Below are 25,441 nucleotides of genomic sequence, written 5' to 3' on the forward strand. Positions count from 1 at the left end.
AACAACATACATCATACATTTATCGGAGAAGCAGTTCACCCGCCTGCTTACGATGGTAAACATGGTTTCTCCACACTTTATTTCCCAACAACAGGCAAGCTTTCCCCCGACTGCTCCTGTCTGCTCCTCCTTGCAAGCGTGTTTGACTGGATCTCAAACCACGTGACCATTATCCGTCATATTAAGGCAGAGGACGCAACTCATCACCGAGAGGCGCGCTTATAGTCACGTGACAGCCTCCCCCTAGCAACCATTTATATCGCGTAGCAACAGACACCGGTTGGTTAGGAGCGTGAAGGCTACGGAAGGCCTTGAACTGATTCCGGGTATTAAAAAAAACTGGTTTCTAGAAGCAAAAACTGTGCCAAGATCCATCGCCTCTATCGGTGGCAGCCGAACTGGATCAAAGTTCCTCTCGCTTCTTAAGAGATGATCGAGTCCAACAACTGAGACGTTGCTCCCGTATCGCTGGAGAACAAAGGTCTGGTAGCGGAAGAGGAAGAGGCTTCTTCTTCTCCTCTTCATCCGTCCTCTTAACATCCGCTCACTGCGATTCAGTCTATGCGAATGATCAATATTACGCTGTAAACGGTGATACGAGGAACACCAACATGGCGGCGGCCTCGATTTGAGATTGAAGTGTGACGTCACACGCACCAACCACGTACTGTGGCGGAGGAAGTGACGCGTCAAAATCTGCCGCCAAAGTAGAGTACCAAAACAAAGTGTTACTTAGTCAAAAATATATGGATGGACCGATGAGGAATGAGAAGGAAGGAGCCCAACACGCGTCGTGTGATTGTGTGAGAGAGCGTCGCCATTTATTTAAGAGTCCGGGTGATCTGCTGTGATGTTAGTGGGGGGGACGGCTCTTCCACCGGCGGATCATGTGTCCCACAATGCTTTGCCTCAGGCTGCCCGACTCCATCCACTCCTCAACAGAGTTCACACCAGGAAATGTTTGCATAGCTCTAATTTGCAAGACAAATTTAACTGTGCCCCATCCCTCAATACCTGCTGTGTGTGTGTGCGTGCGTGTGCGCGCGTGCGTGTGCGTGTGTGTGTGTGTCTCTTTGGATCGGTGACTGTTGGATTTGAGAGAGTGTGCAGGCGCTTGCGCCTTGATTTCAAAGGTGTTGCAGGGTGTCACTATGAATGAACAGATTTGATATGTATAAAACTTTGAGAAAAGAAGCACTAAACCGTGGGGAAAGTGCTCAACTTATTATATATATTATATATATATATATATATGTAATAAGTAATTTATTATTTCATATATCGTATTTCATTTGTGTTCCTTGTGACCAGTAGCTATTATATATATATATATATAACTTTGCTGCTATCAATGTATTTGTCCCCAAGGCTCTTCCTGATGTGCCACGACGTCGGGCAAAACTAACTGAACTGAGAAAATCCTTTCTTTTTGTCCCACCATGCAACACTTCATGTTATAAAGACATGCAAATAAGAAGGGGTTGTGGTGTACAACATATCTTTTTTAAAGCCCAAGTACTGTGCCAGGTGTCTATTTTATCACGAAAAACTCTCTCACTCTCTCGATCTCACCTGCATACCATTGAAAACCACATCTCAGGTGTACCTGATCTCCTAATTTCCCCAGTTCTCCCCTAGGCTAGTCCCCCCCCCCTCCCCGCCACACACACACACACACACACACACACACACACACACACACACACAAACACACTTTCAGGACCCATGTCCTGTTTGCTTCATCCTGCACAAGGTGATCCTCCCACCTCTCGTTGTCTACCTGCACAGGATTTTGATTTGCTCCGCTTCCTCACACCAGGATGCAGGAGGCCCTAACTGTTTTCAGAGAATTACAACAGACCGCGTTGCCCAGGAAGTACCAGCACAATTTGCATAGACACCTCAGATTTGTTTACCAACTGAAGCATACAGCAAGCCTCGCGTCTCTTCCCCTCCCCATACAGACACTGATTTCTGTCCCAACAGCTTGGCCCACAAAATAACTCTCGGTGCTTTTCACTGCTGTGCTGAAATCTCCTGGTGTTGTTTTCATGAGTGGCAGAGACCATCTCCGATCAGAGAGCCTACCAACACGGGGATCGGAGGGGGAGGGGGGACTGGGGGGAATAGCGCGATCCTCCCACGCGCTCCGTCCCCCTGGCGAAACTCCTGTCAGGTGAAAAGAAGCGGCTGGCGACTCCACATGTATCGGAGGAGGCATGTGGTAGTCTGCAGCCCTCCCCGGAGTGACAGAAGGGGTGGAGCTGGGACGGCTCGGAGAGTGGGGTGATTGGCCAAGTACAGTTGGGGGTGGGGGGGGGGTAAAAAACCCCGATTATTTTGCTGAGAAAAGGTGTTGAAAGTTTAACTGTGACAATCACACGAGGACATGGGGAAACATGCAAGACAAAATCAAGCCTCCGATCCACACTAGATAACATATCCATCCATCCATCCATCTGTTATCCCAACCCTTACCCTGCTCTCAGGGTCCTGTAGCCTATCGCAGTAGTCACTGGGCAGCAGCAGGCGGGGAGACACCCTGGACAGGCCGCCAGACCATCACACAGGGCCCACACACACACACACACACCTATGGACAATCCAGTATGGCCAACTCATCTGACCTTCTCACCGGACCTGTGTGTCTTCGGACTGTGGGAGGAAACCGGAGCCCCTTGAGCAAACCCACGCAGACACGGGGAGAACATGCAAACTCCACACAGAGGACGACCCGGGACGACCCCCAAGGTTGGACTGCCCCGGGGCTCGAACCCAGGACCTGCTTGCCGTGAGGCGACCGCGCTAACCCACCGCGCCGCCGTGCCGCTAAGAGAACATACATGTCAGATTTAATTCAGCTAAGAGATGATGTGATTTGCCTGGAGCAGCTTAATGGACTAACAGGTCTGGTGTTTGAGGAAGGCGGTGAGTTGTTTCGTGTGAACTGCGACGTGTTTGTTAAAGTAAATCCAACAAATGCTGGGTGTGGCGACGACAGTTCTCCTAAGAAGTCAATCCCTGTTTTGCCAGAACCCCTTACAATGTAAAGATAATCCTGGTATCCCTGTGGACACAGCGGCCTAAGCGTAGGCCAGCCTCACACCATGACGCCGGGCTCCGTCTCCCCATCAGGAGGGCCCATGCAGTTTGGGCAATTTTGATTTCACTGAGATTATGGCGATGGTTCTGCTCCGAGGCCGATGATCAGATTATGCATGTTGAAAAGACTGGGGGGGGGGGGGTATTTGTATAACAAAGACACAAAAGCCCTCTGTCGGTTGGGCCTTTCTTAATGGCCTCTTTCATAACTTTCCTGGATGAAGTATCTCCCTGGTTCAGAATGAGTAGCTGGTTGGTGCAGTATTTGCATGGCGTTCCAGGGATATATTTGAATGTAGGATTACTGCCGTGTACACTATCTCTGGTCCGACAAGAGATTTTGGCTCTAGGCTACACGACATCCTGCTCTGCCGGGGAACTCGCCAGACCAACACACCGCCAGCGAGAAGAGCGAACAGAGAGGTGGTGTTCATCCCAGCTCGCTCAACAAACGCCGCATGCGATTTACCTCCCAGGAAGGACACCCACGCACTTCCTCCGTCCCCTGGCCATCGTGCCGCCCTCAACTCTACCGTGTTCTGCCTACCCCCCAATAAGGTGAACAACCACAACAAGATCTTCTTTCCCTTGAGGTCACCATTTATTTTGGTAGTTATTTATCAACTCAGGTATAATATAACCCCCAATTTACCTTTACACTGCTCAGCCATAGCATCCCTTAAATAAATTATGCAAGTTGATAATATATTGTCTTCGATATAGAGAAAACAATCCTCCTTTGTTACACACATTACATTGCCTTGGTCGTGCTAAGTCCTTTCTACTCGTGTCAACAACTTTGCAAACTACTTCAGAGTCACCGGAGCGAAGCTAGAAACAGCCAGAGATGGGCAGTGTGTCAATTAAATGTATTTAAAATACGTATTTCTTTACTTTTGAGTATTTTGTCATTTGTATTTTGCTGGACAGAAAAAAAAAACACAAGATGTCATTTGTAACAAAATACTTTGAGGTTGTATTTGTGTATTTGAAATACTTAAAATATATTATTTAATATGTCATTTTATTCTCAAATAAGACATATTTTTATCCCCAGGTTTAAACTGCAGGGGGGGGAGGGACGGTACAACGATTAGCCCAATCACAGTCTTGGGCTAAATGCAAGTGAATCACGTGACATGTCCTGTCGGGTCCAGCAGCGCGCTCACTGTGAACCACGTGTTTCATCTGCGCTCCTCGTGACCAGTAGCTGGAGGGAAGAAGCTGCTGTGGTGTTTGGTGCGAATGTCCCCCAAGATAAAGGTATTTAATCAGAATATGGTCCGATATTGGCAAGCTTTCTGGATGACTCTAAAATACAACAGAAGATAAGAGCAATTAGCAAACACGTTTTTTTGGTTTGTTTTTAGAATGTCCCCCCTTTACTCCCCAAGTGTACCCGGCCAATTACCCCACTCTTCGGAGCAGCTCCACCCCCTCTGCCGATCCGGGGACGGCTGCAGACTACCACGTGCCTCCTCCCATACATGTGGAGTCGCCAGCCGCTTCTTTTCACCTGACAGTGAGGAGTTTCGCCAGCGGGACATAGCACGTGGGAGGATCACGCTATTCCCCCCAGTCCCCCCCTAACAGGCACCACGACCGACCAGAGGAGGCGCTAGTGCAGCGACAAGGACACCTAGCCACATCCGGCTTCCCACCTGAAGACACGGCCAATTGTGTCTGTAGGGATGCCTGACCAAGCCGGAGGTGACACAGGGATTCGAACCGCCGAGCCCCATGTTGGTAGGCAACGGAATAGACTGTTATGCTATCCGGACGCCCTCGTGTGCTCTAGAACTGGCAAATGTACTTTCCAGCACGTAACGTTAGCATAGCAGCTAACGTCACAGACATGCTCAGGCAGTCTGGAGCAATGCCGTTAGTCATCGTGTGGGAAGCAAATCCTTGAATTCAATGTAAATTCATAACAACCTTGTTTCCCTGTGTGCATCCACTGTTTCCAGTCCCAACAACAGGAACTGAGAGCCAGTTGGGAAGAGCGATGTTGCCCAGCCACGGCAAAGCAGAGTTGGAGACCCTTCACTTTCTGGAGGACCCCAGAAAGGACCTCGCCTCACTGGATTCATATCCACTGATCAAGCTACTCTTTGTGAGATTCAACACCACTTCGCCATCGTCGGCACCAGTTGAGCTTCTCTTCTCCTTTGCAGGCTGGTTCGCCACCCTCGCAGAAGGCGATTAACAGCTGAACTGATGGAGACATTAGTTGTGCTGAAAGACAACTAAAGTGGAAATGGAAGGACTGCAGTGTTAGGGGGTACACAATGGAGTATACCCTTTTTTTTAGATCGTTGGCACTGGGGGGAAGGGAAGGGAAGGGGGTGCTTCTCTTTCTCTTCTACTGTTTTGTGCTGTATCATACTCTGCTGTAATGGGACTGTTATGTGTCTTTTCCCCTCGTTCAGTTGGTTGCTTGTGAAGTTGGAGATCTCAGAAATGAACTTACTCCCCTGCACTTATATATTTACCCCCTCTTGAAAAAGGCATCTGCTAAATGCCCCATCTTACTGTCTTCTGAAAGAACTAGTGCATCACTGTGGCCTAACTGTTCACTTCCCCCAGCTGCATTTCACCTGGCTGTTCACTCAGTCAGTCTGTCAATGGCCGCTTTGACTGACAGAAACCGACCAGCATGCACCCCTGAATTAGCAGCCTCCCACCTCCAAGATACCCTGACTGGCCACTTGCAAATCTCTGATGTGGGGGAACTAGCGGGCTTATCTTTTGAATGTAGGGGGGTTAAGGTCAGACCCATACTGAGGCTGCTAAATTTCTAGAATGTGATATATATATATCAGTTTGTATACATTTGATTTATTGGTACATTTGATGAGCAAGTGTTTGTAATTTGTAACAATATACTTTCTGATGTATTTGTGCCCATCTCTGAAAACAGCAAAAACAAACTTTGTTGCACATGCTAGCCTTTTGCTCGAGTGCAATTCAACATTGCCTCCATTTAAACATGTATCAGTACATGACATTTTGTTTCATATATGAAAAAACAAACCTTTGTTATGTACAATTCATTGCCTAGGCGATGTTGACGCTTCTCTCATCAACTGATGTCAAGAAATGTGTAAATTACTTCATAAATTCACTGGCTGAGGCAACACAATTCAAAACATTGAAAACTGGCAACAACAACAACAACAACAAAAATCCTGTACAAAGTAGCTTTTTGCTTGAGTGCATTTGTCTCCACTTAAAGATTTCACATTTTTCATATCCTTGCTACGTATATCGTAGCCGTACCACGAAAAAAAAAATCTGTTTGCTAGCTCAGCACAACATTTCGTCTCACTTCAAGTTATGCTGGCTCTCGTGGTGCCGGCGGAGGTCCACCTTGCGCTGAAATCCCTTGCCGCAAATCTCGCAGCCGAAGGGTTTGAAGCCTGTGTGCTTTCTGCTGTGGGTGATGAGGTTGGAGCTCTGGCTAAAGGCCTTACCGCATGCCTGGCATTTATGGGGCTTCTCACCTACAACACCAAACACAGAAATCCCCCCCCAAATTAATCAATCTACTCACTTCGACACACGGCCAAATCTTAGATGAACATCCGATAGGGCGTCTGGGGTAGCGTGGCAGTCTATTCCGTTGCCTACCAACATGGGGATCGGCGGTTCGAATCCCCGTGTTACCTCCGGCTTGGTCGGGCGTCCCTACAGACACATTGGCCGTGTCTGCGATGTGGTTATGTGTCCTGCACTAGCGCCTCCTCTGGTCGGTCGGGGCACCTGTTTGGGGGGGGGGACTGGGGGGAATAGCGTGGTCCTCCCACGCGCTACGCCCCCCCGGTGAAACTCCTCACTGTCAGGTGAAAAGAAGCGGCTGGCGGCTCCACATGTATGGGAGGAGGCATGTGGTAGTCTGCAGCCCTCCCCGGATCAGCAGGGGGGGGGGGGGGGTGGAACAGCGACCGGGACGGCTCGGAAGAGTGGGGTGATTGGTGCAATTGGGGAGAAAAAGGGGAGTTTTTTTTTTTTTGATGGCTCACTCTTCCTCTCATGACAGACATGTGGCATCCTCTCCGCTGCTTCAGGAAAAGGGGAAAAAAAAGATTCTGCAAACATGCTGCGTGAGGGAAAACATGGCGCGGAGTGTCTGTGCCATCAAGATTAGATCAGTATTAACGCCCTCGGTCAGAGAATCGTGCCATTGTTCAGATTTATCAAACATCCACTGAAAACACAGGACGACTGTACAGGGTTCCTTTTATGGAGGCCGCCGCGAAGCAGGAAAACTAGATATGCAAATCGACAGCACATTTGTTTAATTTTCTTTTTTCAGATTTATCAGCGGTTATGTTTCCCTCAAAATGGCGGACGCCCTTTGGCGCGCCTGGAAAGCAGAAGAGTAAAGCAAAGGGCGTCAAATAGGGCTAGACGGAAAAAAAAAAGTGTTACACTGTAAAAAATGATCGCTGGTTTAGCTTTAAAAAAGCAAGGCAACCTATTACAAGTAAGTGACCTAGTGTGACCGGTTATTTTCTCGCCCGGTGCGGGATTCGACCTGCACCACAAGGCGACATCGCTAACCGCTCGGCTAAAGGGTCAGACCCGTTAGCTAGGGGGCTAACGTGTCTTATTAGTAGTTTACACTAGATTACTCGGAAAAGGGCTAGCTTAAAAAAGGCAACCTATTACAAGTAAGTAATCTGGATTACTCGGGAAAGGGCTAGCTTAAAAAAGGCAACCTATTACAAGTAAGTAATCTGGATTACTCGGGAAAGGGCTTGTAATAGGGTGCCTTGCTTTTCGAAGTTAACCCAGCCGATAATGTTTTACAGTGTAGAAAACCCCTGATCTGCAGGTTGGTTAGTTACAGTGGCGGATCTAGAGATTTTTTTTCCTGGGGTGGCAAAGGGGTGGCATGAGGTTCAAGGAGGGGGGGCAATGGACATTATTCTAAACGTATTATTATTCAAAACTCGGATTTCATCGAATGTATTTTGTTCTCTACTGTTTGAGATGAGTTTGGTGTGGGTCTCATTGACCCTCACCGTGCATGTACATAAAATATACTTTAAAAACATATCATCTGATTTATAAATGGGGTGGCAACAGGGGTGGCAAGACTGTGTCCCAGAGGTGGCAGCTGCCACCCCGTAGATCCGCGCCTGGTTAGTTACTACCAAGAGCTCCTCTGGTATGGTAAAATGCAGCTGTCAAGCGTACAGATGTGAAGCCTTGGATTAGTGGAGGGACGCTGTCTGTGCCACGACTCACCTGTATGAATGTAGGTGTGTTTCTTCATATCCGATTTCTGATGGAACCTCTTGCCACAGAACTGGCAGGGGTACGGCCTTGTGTCCGAGTGGATGAGCAGGTGTGTCGAGAGGGTGGAAGAGCGCTTGAAGGTCTTCCCGCACAACTTGCACTCGAAACTCTTTTCCTGTGCAAAGGCAAAAGCATAATTTCTATTACGGCGCTTTTCGACGCGTCTGTTTGCAGTAAGTCACGTGGCGGCGGTGCTGTGAGGGGTTGCTGTACTTGGGAGTGGACGTTCATGTGTTGCTCCAGACTGACAGTGTGGCCGAAGGTTTTCCGACAAATGCTACAGCCAAAGGGCCGTGTCCCGCTGTGCGATCTCCTCACGTGCACTTCGAGTCCATGAGGGGTCGAGAACTCCTAGGATAGAATAACTCAATGAGTCACCGAGTCAATGCATAAAGATGGCAAGGCTATTGGGTTTTTTTTGGGGGGGGGGGCAGATTCTTTTCCCCCTTTTCCCCCCATTTACACCTGGCCAATTACCCCACTCTCCGAGCCGTCCCGGTCGCTGCTCCACCCCCTCTGCCGATCCGAGGAGGGCTGCACACTACCACATGCCTCCTCCCATACATGTGGAGTCGCCAGCCGCTTCTCTTCACCTGACAGTGAGGAGTTTCACCAGGGGGACGCAGCACGTGAGAGGATCACGCTATTCCCCCCAGTTCCTCCTCCCCCCCTGAACAGGTGCCCCGACCGACCAGAGGAGGCGCTAGTGCAGCGACCAGGACACACATCCGGCCACCCGCAGACACGGCCAGTTGTGTCTGTAGGGATGCCCGACCAAGCCGGAGGTAACACGGGGATTCGAACCGCCGATCCCCATGATGGTAGGCAACGGAATAGACCGCCACGCTACCCGGATGCCCAAGGCTATTGTTTTGATTATCCACATGCTGTTGAATCACATGACCAAGCTACGGCCTAGTGCTGTCGTGTGCTTGTTTCTGCAGGTATTCGGCTATTATGGAGTGGCATGGTTGATGAGTAACACAACAGCAGTTGGTAGAAATAACTGAGCGTGTTAAGTAATTAGCAAGGTAAGCCTTACAGGGATCGGCTGAATCACGATACACATTTGCATATAATAATAATCTGTCTCAATGGATTTGGAGCCTGCAAAATTCCCATAATAAGTTGGAAGAATATACCGATATGCGGATATGATGTACATGTAATGAGAGAAGAGATGGGATATAACGGAAAATACATAAAGTAACCAGGATGACAAATCACAGAGATTGCGCTAACAGGTATTTCACCAGTAGGCAGGGGAAGTGAAGGACATACAGCACTTAGAGGTCTTCAGTCATGAGAGCAGGGGTACACATAATGTACCCAGCTACAGGCGATATTGTGGAAAATACCTTTAGTTAACAGATAAATTGGTAAGTACCTTGTCACAGGTGATACAGTGGTAGGTGTTGGAGGTGGGGGAATAGTTGGCGCTGCAGTCCAGAGGCTGCTGAGGTTGAGGCGCGTGGCTGACGTGAGCGCCATACAGACTGCGGGCATGCTGCAGCACAGTCGGCCTAAAAGCCATCGGATGGTGCTGATAGGCCGAAGGCATCGCGTTCAAGGGCTCCGCACACTTATAGTAGGTCGGGAATTCTGTCACAGGAGGCGCTGGAAATTCAGACAGGCAGCACAGTTTCATTCGTTCTGCAGCGCAATGACGCTTTGTAGAGCAAGCCCTACAGTAAAACCTACGCGGAGTAAGGGCCTGTAGTATTTGCCACTCACCGGGTATGTAGTAGGGTTGCGTGGGGGTCATAGGTGGTTGGGCTGGCTCTGGCAGACTAGGTAAGGGGCATGTGGGCTCCTCTTCGCCTAAAGAACAGTGGTCCTGGTGGGAAGCTGGGCAAGAAAGGCCCACTGACTGGGGCCTTTCTGGACAGCCTGGGCTCTGTACTTTGGACAGGAACTCTGCTAATTAGAACAGAGCCAAATTATACACTTTTTTTTGGGTCCAACATCATCAAACTTAACGTCATGTCATCTGAAATATCCTTACTGTCTTGCAGAATGCTCAGCGTAATTGTGCAGTTCGACCAGCCTTGCCGCTTTTTGTTCAGGCGGGTTGTAGACTAAAGTGCTTCAGTGTGTATTTGTTAAAAACCCTTGATTATACACAAGACAGCTATTTAAGAAAAGCGATTACCCTTTCTATAAAATTAGGCTTGTGACTCAACGGCAAGTGTCTACAGGTAGGCCACTAGCCAAGATTGGACATTTACATATTTTGGTGACTTGATTTATATAGGGGGAAAAAAGCACTTTCTTGCTGATTTTAAAAGCATAGGTATACAAACTCTCTGTCAAAACTGCACCTTGTTACAACAGAATGGCTATCCATCACTGTGCGCCATTCGAGCATCAAAGTGGTGACAATTAGGTGCATTCAAAAATACATTGATTAACATTGCAAATATGATGGTTTTTCTATCATCCAAAGAAAAGAGGTAGGCCTAAGCTTTCTGCAAATTGTGTTGCTCTGGAATGGAATGCTCGATACAAGTTTGCCACATGACTGAATGTTTGTTCTGAGACAATCTATTGACATAAATACTGTAAAATGTCACCGTATCTACACTCAGTTTCATATTCCTCATTGAACCGGGCAGAGTAAAAACCTATGCTTTGAATTATATACAGATCTAGAGGTTTCCTTAAAGATTTTGTCCTTTTGATAGCAAGACTCGGCAGTTAAAATGGCACATTTAAATATGATTCTTATCAATAATCACTCATAACCCAAAAATAGAATCAGTCAATATAAACATCAGCTATCAATCATTACCAATCAATCAATAAACATCACTTAAGTGGTACGAATCATGTTAAGAATTATCAATATAAACTTCGCCTTGAGATATTAATTATCAACCATCAGTCAATAAGCATCCAGGATCAATCATTAAAATCATCACATGCAAATAGGAATCATGGTACAAATGTAAACGTCACACATAAATAAGAATAGCTAAAAAAATCAATCAGGATAAACTTTGGTTTACTGATTATGTGAAGAGTCAACTTTTCCAACATCTTTACCGCAGGTCTAACATGCCCCCTAATATGGCAACTTCCCTCTCATCCTCATCGTCCCAACTTAGCTTCGGCTTCCCTGCCTCCTCACATCAAGCACATATAACTCTCCCCAGCAGAAAGACATTGCTATGCTGAAAGAAAACCCCATGCACACAAACGTGTTGGGGTTCAGTGGGAACACAGTTTGGCTGTCTAGCTAGCGCTAGATGTGTCAGCCAGTGCTAACACGAGGCAGCTAGCTTCGGCCAACTGCAGCTTGTTTGCTTTAAGAACTATCAAACCATGTCACAAAATTGCTTAAAGGGACGGAAAAGCTTTAACATTTTTGAGCTGAAAACATGTTGGTATGGGCCTACAATGGTAAAACTGATGGCACTCACTGTAAATGTAATTTTAAAAATAATCTGGGGATGTCCAGGTAGCATAGCAGACCATTTGGCTGCATACCAACATGGGGATCCTGGTTCAAATCCCCGTGTTGCGTCCGGCATGGTCGGGCGTTCCTACAGACACAATTGGCCTGGAGGTCCTTCAAAGGTATGACTTTGAAATCCAGCAGACGGGGGGGGGGGGCAACATCATGGCAATGCTGACATGCTCTCCTGGCACCCCTGTGCATTATTGGAGTGCCACTTGCCAGCAGCAAGAGGAGCGGGGCCAGATCCTAAGTCTTCGGTGAGGTCTGCCAGTGGCTGGGGGTGAAAAAGACAAGGACGACACCATTCCATCCTCAAAGTGACGGGCTGGTGAAGCAGTTCAACTGCACCCTGGTGACCAAGCTTTCCATCTTCACCAGCCAACATCAGTGGGACTGGAGCCACTACCTGCCCCTGGTCCTGTGGTCCTACCAGACTGCTGTGCAGGAGTCCATCCAGTGCATGCCTGCTGCCCTCATATTTGGGCGGGAGTTCTGGACACCGGTGGACTTTTGTGTTCAGGGCCCTACCTGAGCGTGAGATTGCTGGGGGAAAAGAAATGGATGACCTCCGGAGACTGGGAGATCACTTGCATGTGGTCCACAACTACACCTGCAGGGCCCAGGCCAACTCCAGAGTGCGGCAGAAGAGGGCCTATGACACGCCGTCATGCGAGGGGACAAGGTATGGGTGTATTCTCAAGAAGGGGATTCCCCCAAACTTCGCAGCCATGTCGCGGGCCGGCTGTCTGAGGTGGTGCATGCATGGTGCATGGTGGTGCTGCACCAGGACAGACTCTCCCCATACCGCCCCCTTGCTCCGCCTGTTGTTGGGGTCGGGGGTGACCGTAGCACCCCATGCACCGATCAGCGTGTCTATGCCCCAGTTGCGATTCCTGTGAGCCCCAGGTGGCCTGTTTGTCAGCGATGGTTTTCTGGACATTTGAAGGACTATGTATTGGGTGATGGGATCCTTGAGGACAACTGACTCCTCATGTGGGAGCTGCCATTAAAATGAGATCTCTGCCTCTCGCCTCCTTCTTTCACACCATCTCGCCACAGTTTGGTGTGAGCTAAAGGGATTTAGCACAGTATATTCCGGGACTCCACAGTTACAGGAGACATTCTGTGCACGAAAGCAAAGGTTGCTCGATCGTTCGCGGACAGACAGAACTGTTTGTCGCATTCGTTTCGTCACTTACCAAAACCATGCAGTGTCCAACAAGTCCTCCAACCCATACGACCGCATAGGTCGTTTGTCCTCTAATATGACGCACAGGAGCGTTTCCTAACTTAGCGCCCCTACCGGCGGCAGGAGACATGCCACGGATACTTTTCGCCTCGGTGCATTGTGGGTTTTTAAAACACTTTGAGGACAGTAGAGTATGTAGTCAGTGTGTTTTTGTGTCGTTTCACCGTCCAGTATAGTATCTAAGATTGCTATTGGCAGCATGTTTACCTATGAATAACATTGTAAGAGCTAACTTAACGTTAGCTAAAAGCTCGTGTAACCGGTTATTTTCTTGCCCGGTGCGGGATTCGATACGGGGTGTCCTGCACCACAAGGCGACATCGCTAACCGCTCGGCTAAAGGGTCAGACCCGTTAGCTAGGGGCTAACGTGTCTTATTAGTAGTTTACACTAGCAAGTCAGCTAGCGTGGACATTATAACCGCCATGTGACATGACACTTCGCTTTAATTAATATTCGTTCTCGCGATAGTTTACGGAAGGAGATCGCTTGTTGTTACAGGGAAAGTGAGGCGTTATAATCCACGAGGAAGTATCTTAAAACGTAACTGTAGGTCGTAATAAGCTGCTTGTGCAAACGACCTATGGGGTCGTTTTTTCTGGCGCGGGACAGTCTCGCAGGGTCGTCAGTTTCCATTCCGTGTTACGTGGTTTCATAATGAATCCGTGCCTTTCGTTAGCACAGAAGACATTCTTCCTATGGAAAAGGCTCACATACATGCCCCTCTCTCTGAACTGGCCTGTGATTGGCTAAAACAGGGGTGGCCAATCGTATGTGAAGGTTGTTGGTCCAACCAAGCGGTTACACACCTGGTCCCACTCATCAACCAGCAGACTCTTTGCTAGGGGACTTGATTAGGAGACACGGGTGTGTAAATTGCTTGGCTGGAACAAAACCCCTCACCCACACCGGTCCTGTCTGGACGAGATTGCCCACCCCTGGTCTAAAATCTTCCGCCTCTTGGCCTGGATTTAAAATTTTAAAAAATGCCCGAATGCACCGCCGAGAGGTTGCGCAGGAGTCCAGTTTTCTCTCAGACCACTTGAGTTACAACGTGCTGAAATGTTACCGTAAACTTTTCGCCCAGTGACGTCACAAAAACACTGCTCACCCGGTCTTTAAGCGGAGATACGCGTTTTTTCCGCACACACAGGGATGAGAGAGGACTTGCGCACCTTAAAACCACGGATTGTCCCTGATTGTGCATTGAAACGTTGAATATGTCGTTTATTTAGCCACGTGGTGCAGTAAACGTGAATTATTGTAAATAAAAATAATATATATATATATATATATTTATATATAAAACCCGCTCGTGGCCCACCCAACACTCCTCTCTCACCTGTCTGGTCCTCCGGGTCGTCCAGATGAGTCCGGTGCACATTGTAGGAGGCGCACCTTTTGTTTTTCACCAGAAAAGACCTCGGCATCCTACAACAACAACGAAAGAAATCCCCCTTTTGCAGTGACACCACAGATGCTGTTATTAAACTGCTGCTTTGAGGTTTTTTTGGGGGGGGGGGTTGTTTTGTTTTTTTATAATTCAAGCAGACTCTTAAATTACAAATTTTACAAATTAAGACAGATCCTTATAAAAGTTCGTAACTTCTAATAAAAAATGTCTAGTTAATAAATGACAGTGGTGTCGTGCTAACATTGAAAATATGGTTCTACGACCCATTTTAAGACGACCAGAGAAATGAGAGGCCCGTCACGCTGCAGGCCGGCGTTGATATAGAACGAAAGATGCCTCGCACTCAACACACCGTTCACGAGACACTCGGCAGTAATTCGATAAAACGCGAGGATTAGAAATGGGAGTTATTAATTACCCTGCGTCGACCCTCGTAACAAGCGGAACACTTTCGGGGTCTGTCCAAGAAAATCTTATTCCTGAAATTCGGAGACAACAAAAAAAACCTCTGCAAACTTTCGCACCTCTCTCTCTCGCTCTCTCGCGCGCGCGCTCTCTCGCTCTCTCTCTCTCTCGCTCTCTCTCACCCCCCTCCCTGATTTTCAATCAGATAAATGTGCGTTGGAATCTGACGGTGGGTTCGGCCAATCAGAGGGCCGAGCAGCAGGTGGAAATTTGCATAGGAAACCGGTCCCCGTGCCTTTGAACAGTTAGAATGATTCAGGCCGCGGAGGGAGCGCGCGCGCCCGCGCGCGCGCGCGCGATAGAGAGAGGGAACTGAATATAAAGCTGTTCTTTATTTAACAAGAACCAATTTTTAACAATGTACAATTACACGTTTTTTTACAATATTAAACACATCTTCCATCACAGAACCCCAGATTGATTCAAAGAGAGAGAGGGGGGGGGAGAGGGGGGGGAGAGACGTCCTGATGTTAGGCAACGGAAGAGCGAGAGATCACGAAACAAACTAAGTTTCCAGCCTCTCTACATGACCTTTATTTTACTTTTGCAGATATCTCAATTATTAAAAAAATATATCTTAGGAGGACGTCACGCATTAGAAACACACACACACACACACACACGCACACACACACACACACACCATCAATCTAAATTTTTTTTTAAAAAAGCAGCACAAGCTGTAGTAGTGTTTGATTTACAGGATTTGCAGGCGTCCTGGTGGAGGCAGTAAGGCGCTAAGGGAGGTTGTGTTGCATGTAAGATTTAAATACGCAACCAAAACACCGACAGCTTGCAGGCTGCAGCACCTCCATAGACACACACGCCTAACCAGTCCGGAGGCTCAGCACTGTGGACTCACTCTTGTTTACACTATACCCTGCGATTAATATCAGCTAGTGTCGGGCAGATTCACTTCAGCCGCCCTTCCTCACAGGCCCGGTACCGCAGGCCCGGTACCGCAGGCCCGGTACCGGAAATCTGGAAACCGTGGGCCTGATCCTGACCCAGCCAAGTCAAACTACCCTGAAGTTAAAGGAAAACGCAAAACCTGGATAAGCGACGTGTAAGAGTACGCCGTTATGTCAAAACACGTAAAAACCCAGACGGGGGGGCGAGGCTGCCACCTAGAGGACAAGAGCGGTAACGTAGCGTCATCGTGCGGTCACTTTCAGATATTGCGCGGGGCTGGGGGCTTAACGAAGGTTATTTATTGATTTTTTTTCGTTGATTAATTGATTTTATTTGACGATTTCGTTTTAAAAACAATTATTTTATAATTGATTTAATATTAATTCATATTAATATTAATATGTTATTAATTCCTTTGTGTGGGGTTTGCATGTTCTCCCCGTGTCTGTGTGGGTTTCCTCCGGGGGTCCGGTTCCTCCCACAGTCCAAAGACCTGTAGGTCAGGTGACCCGGCCACACTAAAGTGTCCAAGTTAAGTCCACTTTAAAAAAAGGAAAACAGGAAACCCGTTACACTTGGGAAAAGTAAGTACATGAACTTAATTGTGTCGAGTTATGTGAAACGATTTTATGTGAGATCATTTCACGTAACTTGACACAAATCTATTAGATTTTACAGTGACCCCGAACGACCACCGATGATGATGATGATGATGATGATGTGTGTGTGTGTGTGTGTGTGTGTGTGTGTGTGTGTGTGTGTGTGTGTGTGTGTGTGTGTGTGTGTGTGTGTGTGTATCAATTGATACACAAAGAGCCAAGTTTTCCACTGTCTCGTGCCTGTTCAGCAGAAATCGAGCTTGCACGAGCATAAAGTGCTCATGGTCTTATGTCGTGTTAAGTCATCACAGGTAGCATTACTACCTGAGGGCCCACTCATCACAACGGTAGCCTAACTGCTGCTCACCTTTAACCAATTAATTAATTAATTAATTAACTTATTTATGCTTTATTGACCGCGGACAAAAAATTGTTTTGTTTTTTTATCTGACAGCACGAGACACAATTTATTTCGATCGAATTATTTCTGCGATACAACGAGAAGTCAGATGAGCAGCGTGCACCGACACTCTGGTGTTTAATTTACTGCTTTAAGGGTCTAAACCATCACCACGCGACGACCCACTGCGCCATAGACTTCCGGCATCTTTACAAACCCTCCAGATGGGGGTGTCTGATAAACAGATAGATAGATAGATAGATAGATAGATAGATAGATAGATAGATAGATAGATAGATAGATAGATAGATAGATAGATAGATAGATAGATAGATAGATAGATAGATAGATAGATAGATAGATAGATAGATAGATAGATAGATAGATAGATAGATAGATAGATAGATAGATAGATAGATAGATAGATAAAGAGAGAAAACACGGAATGAGAACTGAACACCTTGTGGAGTAAAGTTTGTCGAAAATCGACCGGATTTTAAAGACAAGTCCATTTCTAAAACCTTCCGCCTTCTCCCGAAAACACAACACTTTGCATAGCGGAGTCAAACTAACAGCTTAAAACAACAACAACAACAACAACAACAACAACAACAACAACAACTGGGCAATACGCGGTCCCAGGTTGACCCAAGATAAAGCAGAATTAACGGATATTTGAAAATAATTGAACCCATTTCTAAAACGACTAATTGTTAATTGAAAGGTGACTTTGGCAACCTGCCAGGATTAGTCTGGACATTTTGTGATAATCTCGCATTTTGTTCCCGTTTCAATACAGAGAACAAATTAGATAGAGACGAAGGAAATGAGAGTTAACACTTGCCAAGGTTTGAATATTGTTGACCACGTGGGCCTCATCCGCATCTCACTGAGAAACGCTGCGTCCATTCTGAGCTCTTTAAATCATTTCAATTAGGCTAATTCGAACGAAAATAAATAGATATGTAAATGAGTCAGGTGCACGTTCTTCAGCCATATATATATATATATATATATATGACACGGAAGGCATCTGTCACATTAAACATGTGCCATTAAAAACATTCAAAACAAACGTGGATAAGGGTTAAAAAAATAAAGCTTTGATTTCCATTGGCTGAAAGTTAAAATCACTCAGGTATGAATAATCTATTATAGCTATTTACATGTCAGTTTTGCCAAAGCGACCGTCAAGGCCAAATTCAACACCTCATATTATTATTATTATTATTGTTATTATTATTATTATTGTTATTATTATTATTATTATTATTATTGTTATTATTGTTATTATTATTAGTATTATTATTATTGTTATTATTATTATTATTATTGTTATTATTGTTATTATTATTATTGTTATTGTTATTGTTATTGTTATTGTTATTAATATTATTGTTATTATTGTTATTGTTATTATTATTATTAATTCGTTCATATTTTTTCCATCCATTATCCAGGCCGCTTATCCTGCTTTCAGTGTGGCGGGGATGCTGGAGCCTATCCCAGCAGCCAGGTGGGGAGACGCCCTGGACAGGCCTCCAGACAGTCCTTTATTTCAGCTGTACAGGAGGAGAACAACCAAAGGCAAATAAATGATCGTCAGATTAATGAGAGCTGCAAACGATTGTATGCTAATTTAGCTAATTTATATAGTAGTTCAGAGATGGGGTCCAGGAGGAGCTGGAGGGCGTTGCCGGGGAGGAGGGTGTTGCTAGGGAGGAGGGCGTTGCTAGGGAGGAGGGCGTTGCTGGAGTTGCTGGTGGGCGTTGCTGGACGTCTGGAGTGCCCTACTTAGCTTGCTGCCAGCGCGAGCCGATCCCGGAGAAGCGGCTGATGATGAGATGGACGTGGAGAGGCTCAGGGCAGGTTACTTCTTAAATAACTTAACTATTCCACAGATATCAGAGGATTATTATTATTATTATTATCATTATTATTATACAAACTTCCTTTAACTTCATACACCATACACCATAATAAGCGGGCCCGTTCCTTGGGCCTCGGGTTAGAAGGAGGTAGGAGTCTATTAGATGGATGGTGGCTATAGGAGATGAGATGTTCCAAGTAGTGCGATCTTCTGTAGTTCTTGTTATTATGATTATTATTATTATTATTATTATTATTATTATTATTATTATCCATCAATCCACCCATTATCCAAACCGCTTATCCTGCTCTCAGGGTCACGGGGATGCTGGAGCCTATTTTATTGCTGTTGTTTTTGCTGTTGTTGTTATTGTTGTTGTTGTTGTTGTTGCATAGTGCAACGCCTCCTTACAATGCACCTGACAGAGGTAGCCTAATTATGTTATTGCAACATGCATTTTCATAACTGCTCCTTTAAAGAGTCGCTTATACAGGACTTCCACGGGATGACGGCATGCCGAGGGTCCCTGCAGAGTGGAAACCCGTGGTTATTGGGTTTGCAGGTGGAGTGATATTTTCTTCCTTCGCCTCTGAACAATAAACGGAAGATTCGCAAGCACGTGGCTCTTGTATAAGGAAAAATCAAAATAAAAGTAACTATCATGAGCTGGTTATACTTGGAAATCAATACCACATCCTTCTAAGCCTAACAGGGTGGAAGGTTTGTGTGGCAGCTTCTCTTGGCAGCATCTGTGTTTGGGTTCGAGTGAGGGGAGGGTTTAGAGGAGGGCTGTTGTCGTAAAGGGGGGACTCGTCTCTCCGGACAGGTGAATTTTCCCGTTATAACGCGTTGTGGCTGGATGGGAGAGGCGTTCCATAGCAAAATGCCAGTGGGGGGCGGTAATGAGGCCGATGGGAGACGTTACCGGTCTGCTGGAGGGAGAGGCGCGTGTCTAGAAGGGAACCCCGGATTTGCGAAACTGTCGCACACTCTCGCACATGCGCATGGCAAGCATCGGGTTGAGAGCAGGTTAGAAATCCCGCGAGACTTTTGCAAATATAGGGTTACCGTCAAGACCCGACCGAGGGATGGATGGATGGATGGATGGATGGATGGATGGATGGATTGCATTTACATGGTGCTTTTCTAGCTGCAACAGCCACTCAAAGCGCTTAGATAAAATAATAAGTCATAATAAAAACAAAAATAAAAGAGAAAAGAAAAAATAAAATAAAATAAAAACAAATACAATCAGCAATATAATTGTTTGTTTGTTTATTTATTCTTATTTTTTCAACTGTGTGCTGTAAGGTGTCCTTGAGTGCTCTGAAAGGCGCCCACAAATAAAATGTATTATTATTATTATTATTATATGGCCCTATTGAGCACAGATAAGGCAGCTCTTGGGTCAGAAGCTGGTATGTAGAGCAGTGTTCCAGCTTTATAGATATAAAGCTCCTAGAGGCTTTCCTTTCAAAATAAAAGAAAAAAAAGTGGTATTTAAAGTTGTCAGGAGAAAATATACTGTGAAATTATTAAGTTTTTAAATGAAACTGGTTTAGCTAAAAGAATCTAGAAGATCCCCCCCTCGCATAAACTCTTGTTTTTACACTCCAGTCCAGCTGGTGGCGATAACGCGCCTCTAAGCCGGCTTGCCAACCGCTAATAAACACGGAGGCAGTAGAAGAAGAGGAGGCGGAAGGCGTCTATGGCCGTGGCGGATAGATTCAATGTTGTGGTGTGTTGGGAGTGAGGCCGGGGACCTGTGAGCGACGCGGGAGCGGTATTGTTTAAATTATAATCTTGGCGAACTGCTTTAAGTCCACTTGGTCTCTTCGGACCGGAGCGTGTCAACGCTTCGTGCGCGGCACAAGATAACGAACATGTCAGTCACCCAGCAAGGCGCCGCTCTTCAGGCTTGCAACAACGAGTTGGTCAGCTGTGAGTGGTCAGACTGTCGACAGCAGCCATCCATGATTTGCTCAGTTGTCTTGATTTAGTGTGTGTGTGTGTGTGTGTGTGTGTGTGTGTGTGTGTGTGTAGCTTGCTAAGTAATAGGTTAGAATGTCTTTCTATTGAGACCAAGGCCTTCGTCAGATATGAGCCACCTTATGATGCTGACTGTTTTGATTTTTGTTAAATCACTGTTTAACTAGTACCCAGCCTGTTTAACTAGTACCCAACATGTTTAACTAGTACCCAGCCTGTTTAACTAGTACCGAGCCTGTTTAACCAGTACCCAGCCTGTTTAACTAGTATCCAGCATGTTTAACTAGTACCCAACATGTTTAACTAGTACCCAACATGTTTAACTAGTACCCAGCATGTTTAACCAGTACCCAACATGTTTAACTAGTACCCAGCCTGTTTAACTAGTACCCAACATGTTTAACTAGTACCCAACATGTTTAACTAGTACCCAACCTGTTTAACTAGTACCCAACATGTTTAACTAGTATCCAGCCTGTTTAACTATTACCCAGCATGTTTAACTAGTACCCAGCATGTTTAACTAGTACCCAACATGTTTAACTAGTACCGAGCCTGTTTAACCAGTACCCAGCCTGTTTAACTAGTATCCAGCATGTTTAACTAGTACCCAACATGTTTAACTAGTACCCAGCCTGTTTAACTAGTACCCAACATGTTTAACTAGTACCTATCATGTTTAACTAGTACCCAACATGTTTAACTAGTACCCAGCATGTTTAACTAGTACCCAACATGTTTAACTAGTACCCAGCCTGTTTAACTAGTACCCAGCCTGTTTAACTAGTACCCAACATGTTTAACTAGTACCCAGCCTGTTTAACTAGTACCCAACATGTTTAACTAGTACCCATCATGTTTAACTAGTACCCAGCATGTTTAACTAGTACCCAGCCTGTTTAAATAGAACCCAACATGTTTAACTAGTACCCAGCCTGTTTAACCAGTACCCAACATGTTTAACTAGTACCCAGCCTGTTTAACTACTACCCAACATGTTTAACTAGTACCCAACCTGTTTAACTAGTACCCAACATGTTTAACTAGTACCCGACATGTTTAACTAGTACCCAACATGTTTAACTAGTACCCAGCCTGTTTAACTAGTGCCCATCATGTTTAACTAGTGCCCAGCATGTTTAACTAGTACCCAACATTTTTAACGAGTACTCAGCGTGTTTAACTAGTACCCATCATGTTTAACTAGTACCCAGCATGTGATTAATTTCCTTAATCAACACATCCCTATAACTTAATTGTAATTAGCATACTGTATGTGTCAGGTATTGATGAGCTCCACGAGAGACGACGCGAGCTGGCTCGCATCATCAAGCAAGAAGAAGAAGAGGAGACTCGTTTGCTGCAAAACATCAGTGTCTTGACGGATAAAGTAGGACACATCAGAGAGACCATAGCTGCTCGGGCCGAGGAAAAAGCCACCCTAGATCGAGCCATCGCTGAGGCGAATGCAACCTATATGAAGGTTTGTCCATTTGGTTGTATGCTGACTTTTTTTATTTTTTATTTTTTACTCAAACGAACCTGTTGATACAAACCTCCCAGAGCCCTCGCTCCAACTACTTAATCAGGGCTACCAAACACCCCCTAGCTTCACTCATTTAAGACAACAAATGCACCAACAGTGATTGTTACACATCATATTAGGCAGAAGTGGGAGTGCAGCTGTAAGACACTGTCGTGGCAATTATTGAATTCCACGCTGACAGAAATGAGGAACGAGACAAAAATCTCTGGCAGTGTTGTCACACGATTTTAATATATGTTCATGAGCAGACGCATCCAAGCCCAGGCGCCTGAATGTGCGCCGATCAATACAGTACAGTCTCTCTCACAGGACAGTTGTCTGTTCTTCCCCTCCTTATCTCATGTCTTCCAGCTCTCATCCACCAAGGCCACTTCTCCAATTTACTGTGTACAGACTTGCTACACTCAGTGAGTCTCCCTTACAGTCAACAATTAACAATAGGCCCTTTTTGTGCACCCGGAGAAGACACTTTATAAGACCACCTTTTGTTCTACTACACATGGACTTCAAGCATCCATCCAAGCAATGCAAGGTCATGGTGAAAGATTAAAAGTAAGCAAACATCAAATATGAATTGCCCTCACAACACACTGCTGAACTCCTGTGTCTGTAGATTGGCAGGTGCCTCATCAAATTTGACTGGAGGGTTGTTTTTTTTTTTTTAATAGTATTTGTCCTCAACCCGCCAACAGAGTGTGCCTACAGTAGAAGCCCCCCTGACTGTGGAGAGCATGGGGTCAGGTGTCTGCTGTGGAATCAGAACAGCAGGAAAGCTGCAGGCCCTGATCTTATGCCCTCAGCCACTTTAAAATGGTGTGCTGCTGAACTAGCTTCTGTTCTGACTCGTATCTCTAATTGGTCTATCAACAAGTGTAAAGTACCAGCATGCTTTAAATCTGCAGTAATAATTCCTGTGCCTAAGAAGCCCATTGTTAGCAGTTTAAATGACTACAGACCCGTTGCATTAACACCTGATGTAACGAGAATGTTTGAGCGTATAGTATGTATCTGTCAAGTGCTGTGCTAGATCCCAGTCAGTTTGCATACAGGGTCAATAGGTAAGTGGATGATCCTGTATCTCTCTCCGCATCTAGAGGTGTCTGCCACCTGTGCTTGGGTACTGTTCATGACTAAAGCTCAGCTTTTCATACAATTATACCCACAAGGCTATATAACAAACTTTTGCAGCTAGGTTTCCCTCAGTTTATACGTCTCTGGGTCTTGGACATCTTACTGGGCAGAACACAGGTTGTCAAATTCAGCAATAGAGTTTCAAACTCACTGACCATTAGCACAGGTGCCCCTCAAGGATGTGTCCTGCCACCTCTACTCTACTCATTATACTCCAGTGACACTCTGAAATGAAAAATGACTTAGTTTGCTGACACAACATTGAACATCTCGCTTCCAAAATAGCACTTCCCCTGCAACAATCCACATCCTAAATTCTTCACTGTTTGTACAAGTATAGTCTCCATAAGCACATGCACTTTAATTTGTTACTATAAGGGCATGGACATATAGTTGCATTAACTGAATTATAAAGAGTATGTTTTTGTGGACACTACTCATATGTATTGTGTGGTTATGTTTATTGTTGTTACCTTGGAGCACACCAAAACAAATTCCAAATCAACTCTAAAGTTGATATGGCAATAAATTGAATCTTGAGTTGAATCTTGAATCCTCTCAGGTTAGAGTTATTTGTTTTGGCACCTGTTGATTTTTATCTTGTCTTTTTTCTCTTTTTTTAGATCCTGGAGAGCTCGGAAAGTCTCCTCTCGGTAGTGAAAAACCTTGTAAGGCCACACTGAGAAGAGGACTGGTTCAATGAACAGACCCCAAATTACTCCACACGCTTCCCTAATATAATCATTTTGTATTTTCACGGTCAACCCAGGCACTGAGGATGAACAAGCCAGTGCAATTTTACTTTCATAGTGCGTATTCTTTGTCATGAGTTTTTAAAATAAAGCTAATTTTAGATTACCTCTCCTTGGCACTGTTTTGATTGCCCGATTAATCAGTGAAGACAATTTATAGGGATACGCTGATACCGAACCTGGAATATAGGATATTTGACTCCCCGTTCAAACCAGCGTTCCTCCCTATCAAGGATGTGCACATCCTCATCCTTGAAAGAGTGGCCACTGGCCTGTAGATGATTGTAGACTGGGTTCTATGGGTCCTGACCTGACGAGTTAGCTCTTGGCCTATAGATGGGTGTAGACTGGGTCCTATGGGTCCTGACCTGACGAGTTAGCTCTTGGCCTATAGATGGGTGTAGACTGGGTCCTATGGGTCCTGACCTGACGAGTTAGCTCTTGGCCTATAGATGGGTGTAGACTGGGTCCGATGGGTCCTGACCTGACGAGTTAGCTCTTGGCCTGTAGATGGGTGTAGACTGAGTCCGATGGGTCCTGACCTGACGAGTTAGCTCTTGGCCTGTAGATTGGTGTACACAGGGTCCGATGGGTCCTGACCTGACGAGTTAGCTCTTGGCCTATAGATGGGTGTAGACTGGGTCCTATGGGTCCTGACCTGACGAGTTAGCTCTTGGCCTATAGATGGGTGTAGACTGGGTCCTATGGGTCCTGACCTGGCGAGTTAGCTCTTGGCCTATAGATGGGTGTAGACTGGGTTCTATGGGTCCTGACCTGACGAGTTAGCTCTTGGCCTATAGATGGGTGTAGACTGGGTCCAATGGGTCCTGACCTGACGAGTTAGCTCTTGGCCTGTAGATGGGTGTAGACTGGGTCCTATGGGTCCTGACCTGACGAGTTAGCTCTTGGCCTATAGATGGGTGTAGACTGGGTCCTATGGGTCCTGACCTGACGAGTTAGCTCTTCTGTGTTGGCACAAATAACATTCCATGGCAGCAGTCAGAACTTTTAAAATCTGATTTTATACGTCTTTTTAACCTACTAAAACTTAGTAAGAAGGAAGTTTTTGTCTCTGGCCCACTTCCCACTTCCGGCCGTGGCGTTAGTCATTTTAGCAGACTTGCAGCTTCACACCTGGCTTCAGCCGCAGCGCTGTCGTTTACAATTTGGTTTTATCGACAATTTTTTATCTTGTTTTTTATTTTTTTCGAAATCTTTATTTTCCGACCTTCAAGTCACTGGAGCAAGT

The 25,441-nt window shown here is 45.8% G+C and overlaps 2 protein-coding genes across 2 annotated transcripts; one reads left to right on the forward strand and one right to left on the reverse strand.

Moving 5' to 3' along the window:
- Nucleotides 1-5,473: 5,473 nt before the first annotated feature.
- Nucleotides 5,474-15,087, reverse strand: gfi1b (growth factor independent 1B transcription repressor). The gene is made up of 7 exons (XM_056301788.1): nt 14,947-15,087; nt 14,457-14,545; nt 10,141-10,326; nt 9,794-10,023; nt 8,620-8,757; nt 8,356-8,521; nt 5,474-6,605 (listed from the first exon to the last, which is right to left on the reverse strand). Exons 2-7 carry the CDS (start codon nt 14,542-14,544, stop codon nt 6,427-6,429), a joined length of 987 nt encoding a protein of 328 aa, XP_056157763.1. The 5' UTR covers nt 14,545; nt 14,947-15,087; the 3' UTR covers nt 5,474-6,426.
- A 5,384-nt stretch (nt 15,088-20,471) lies between these two features.
- On the forward strand, nt 20,472-24,699 carry ssna1 (Sjogren syndrome nuclear autoantigen 1). Its single transcript, XM_056301787.1, has 3 exons — nt 20,472-20,715; nt 22,047-22,246; nt 24,064-24,699. Exons 1-3 carry the CDS (start codon nt 20,658-20,660, stop codon nt 24,121-24,123), a joined length of 318 nt encoding a protein of 105 aa, XP_056157762.1. The 5' UTR covers nt 20,472-20,657; the 3' UTR covers nt 24,124-24,699.
- Nucleotides 24,700-25,441: the final 742 nt, after the last annotated feature.

Source organism: Lampris incognitus, unplaced genomic scaffold (genome assembly GCF_029633865.1).
Source record: "Lampris incognitus isolate fLamInc1 unplaced genomic scaffold, fLamInc1.hap2 scaffold_147, whole genome shotgun sequence".
In the NCBI taxonomy this organism is placed as follows: Eukaryota; Metazoa; Chordata; class Actinopteri; order Lampriformes; family Lampridae; genus Lampris; species Lampris incognitus.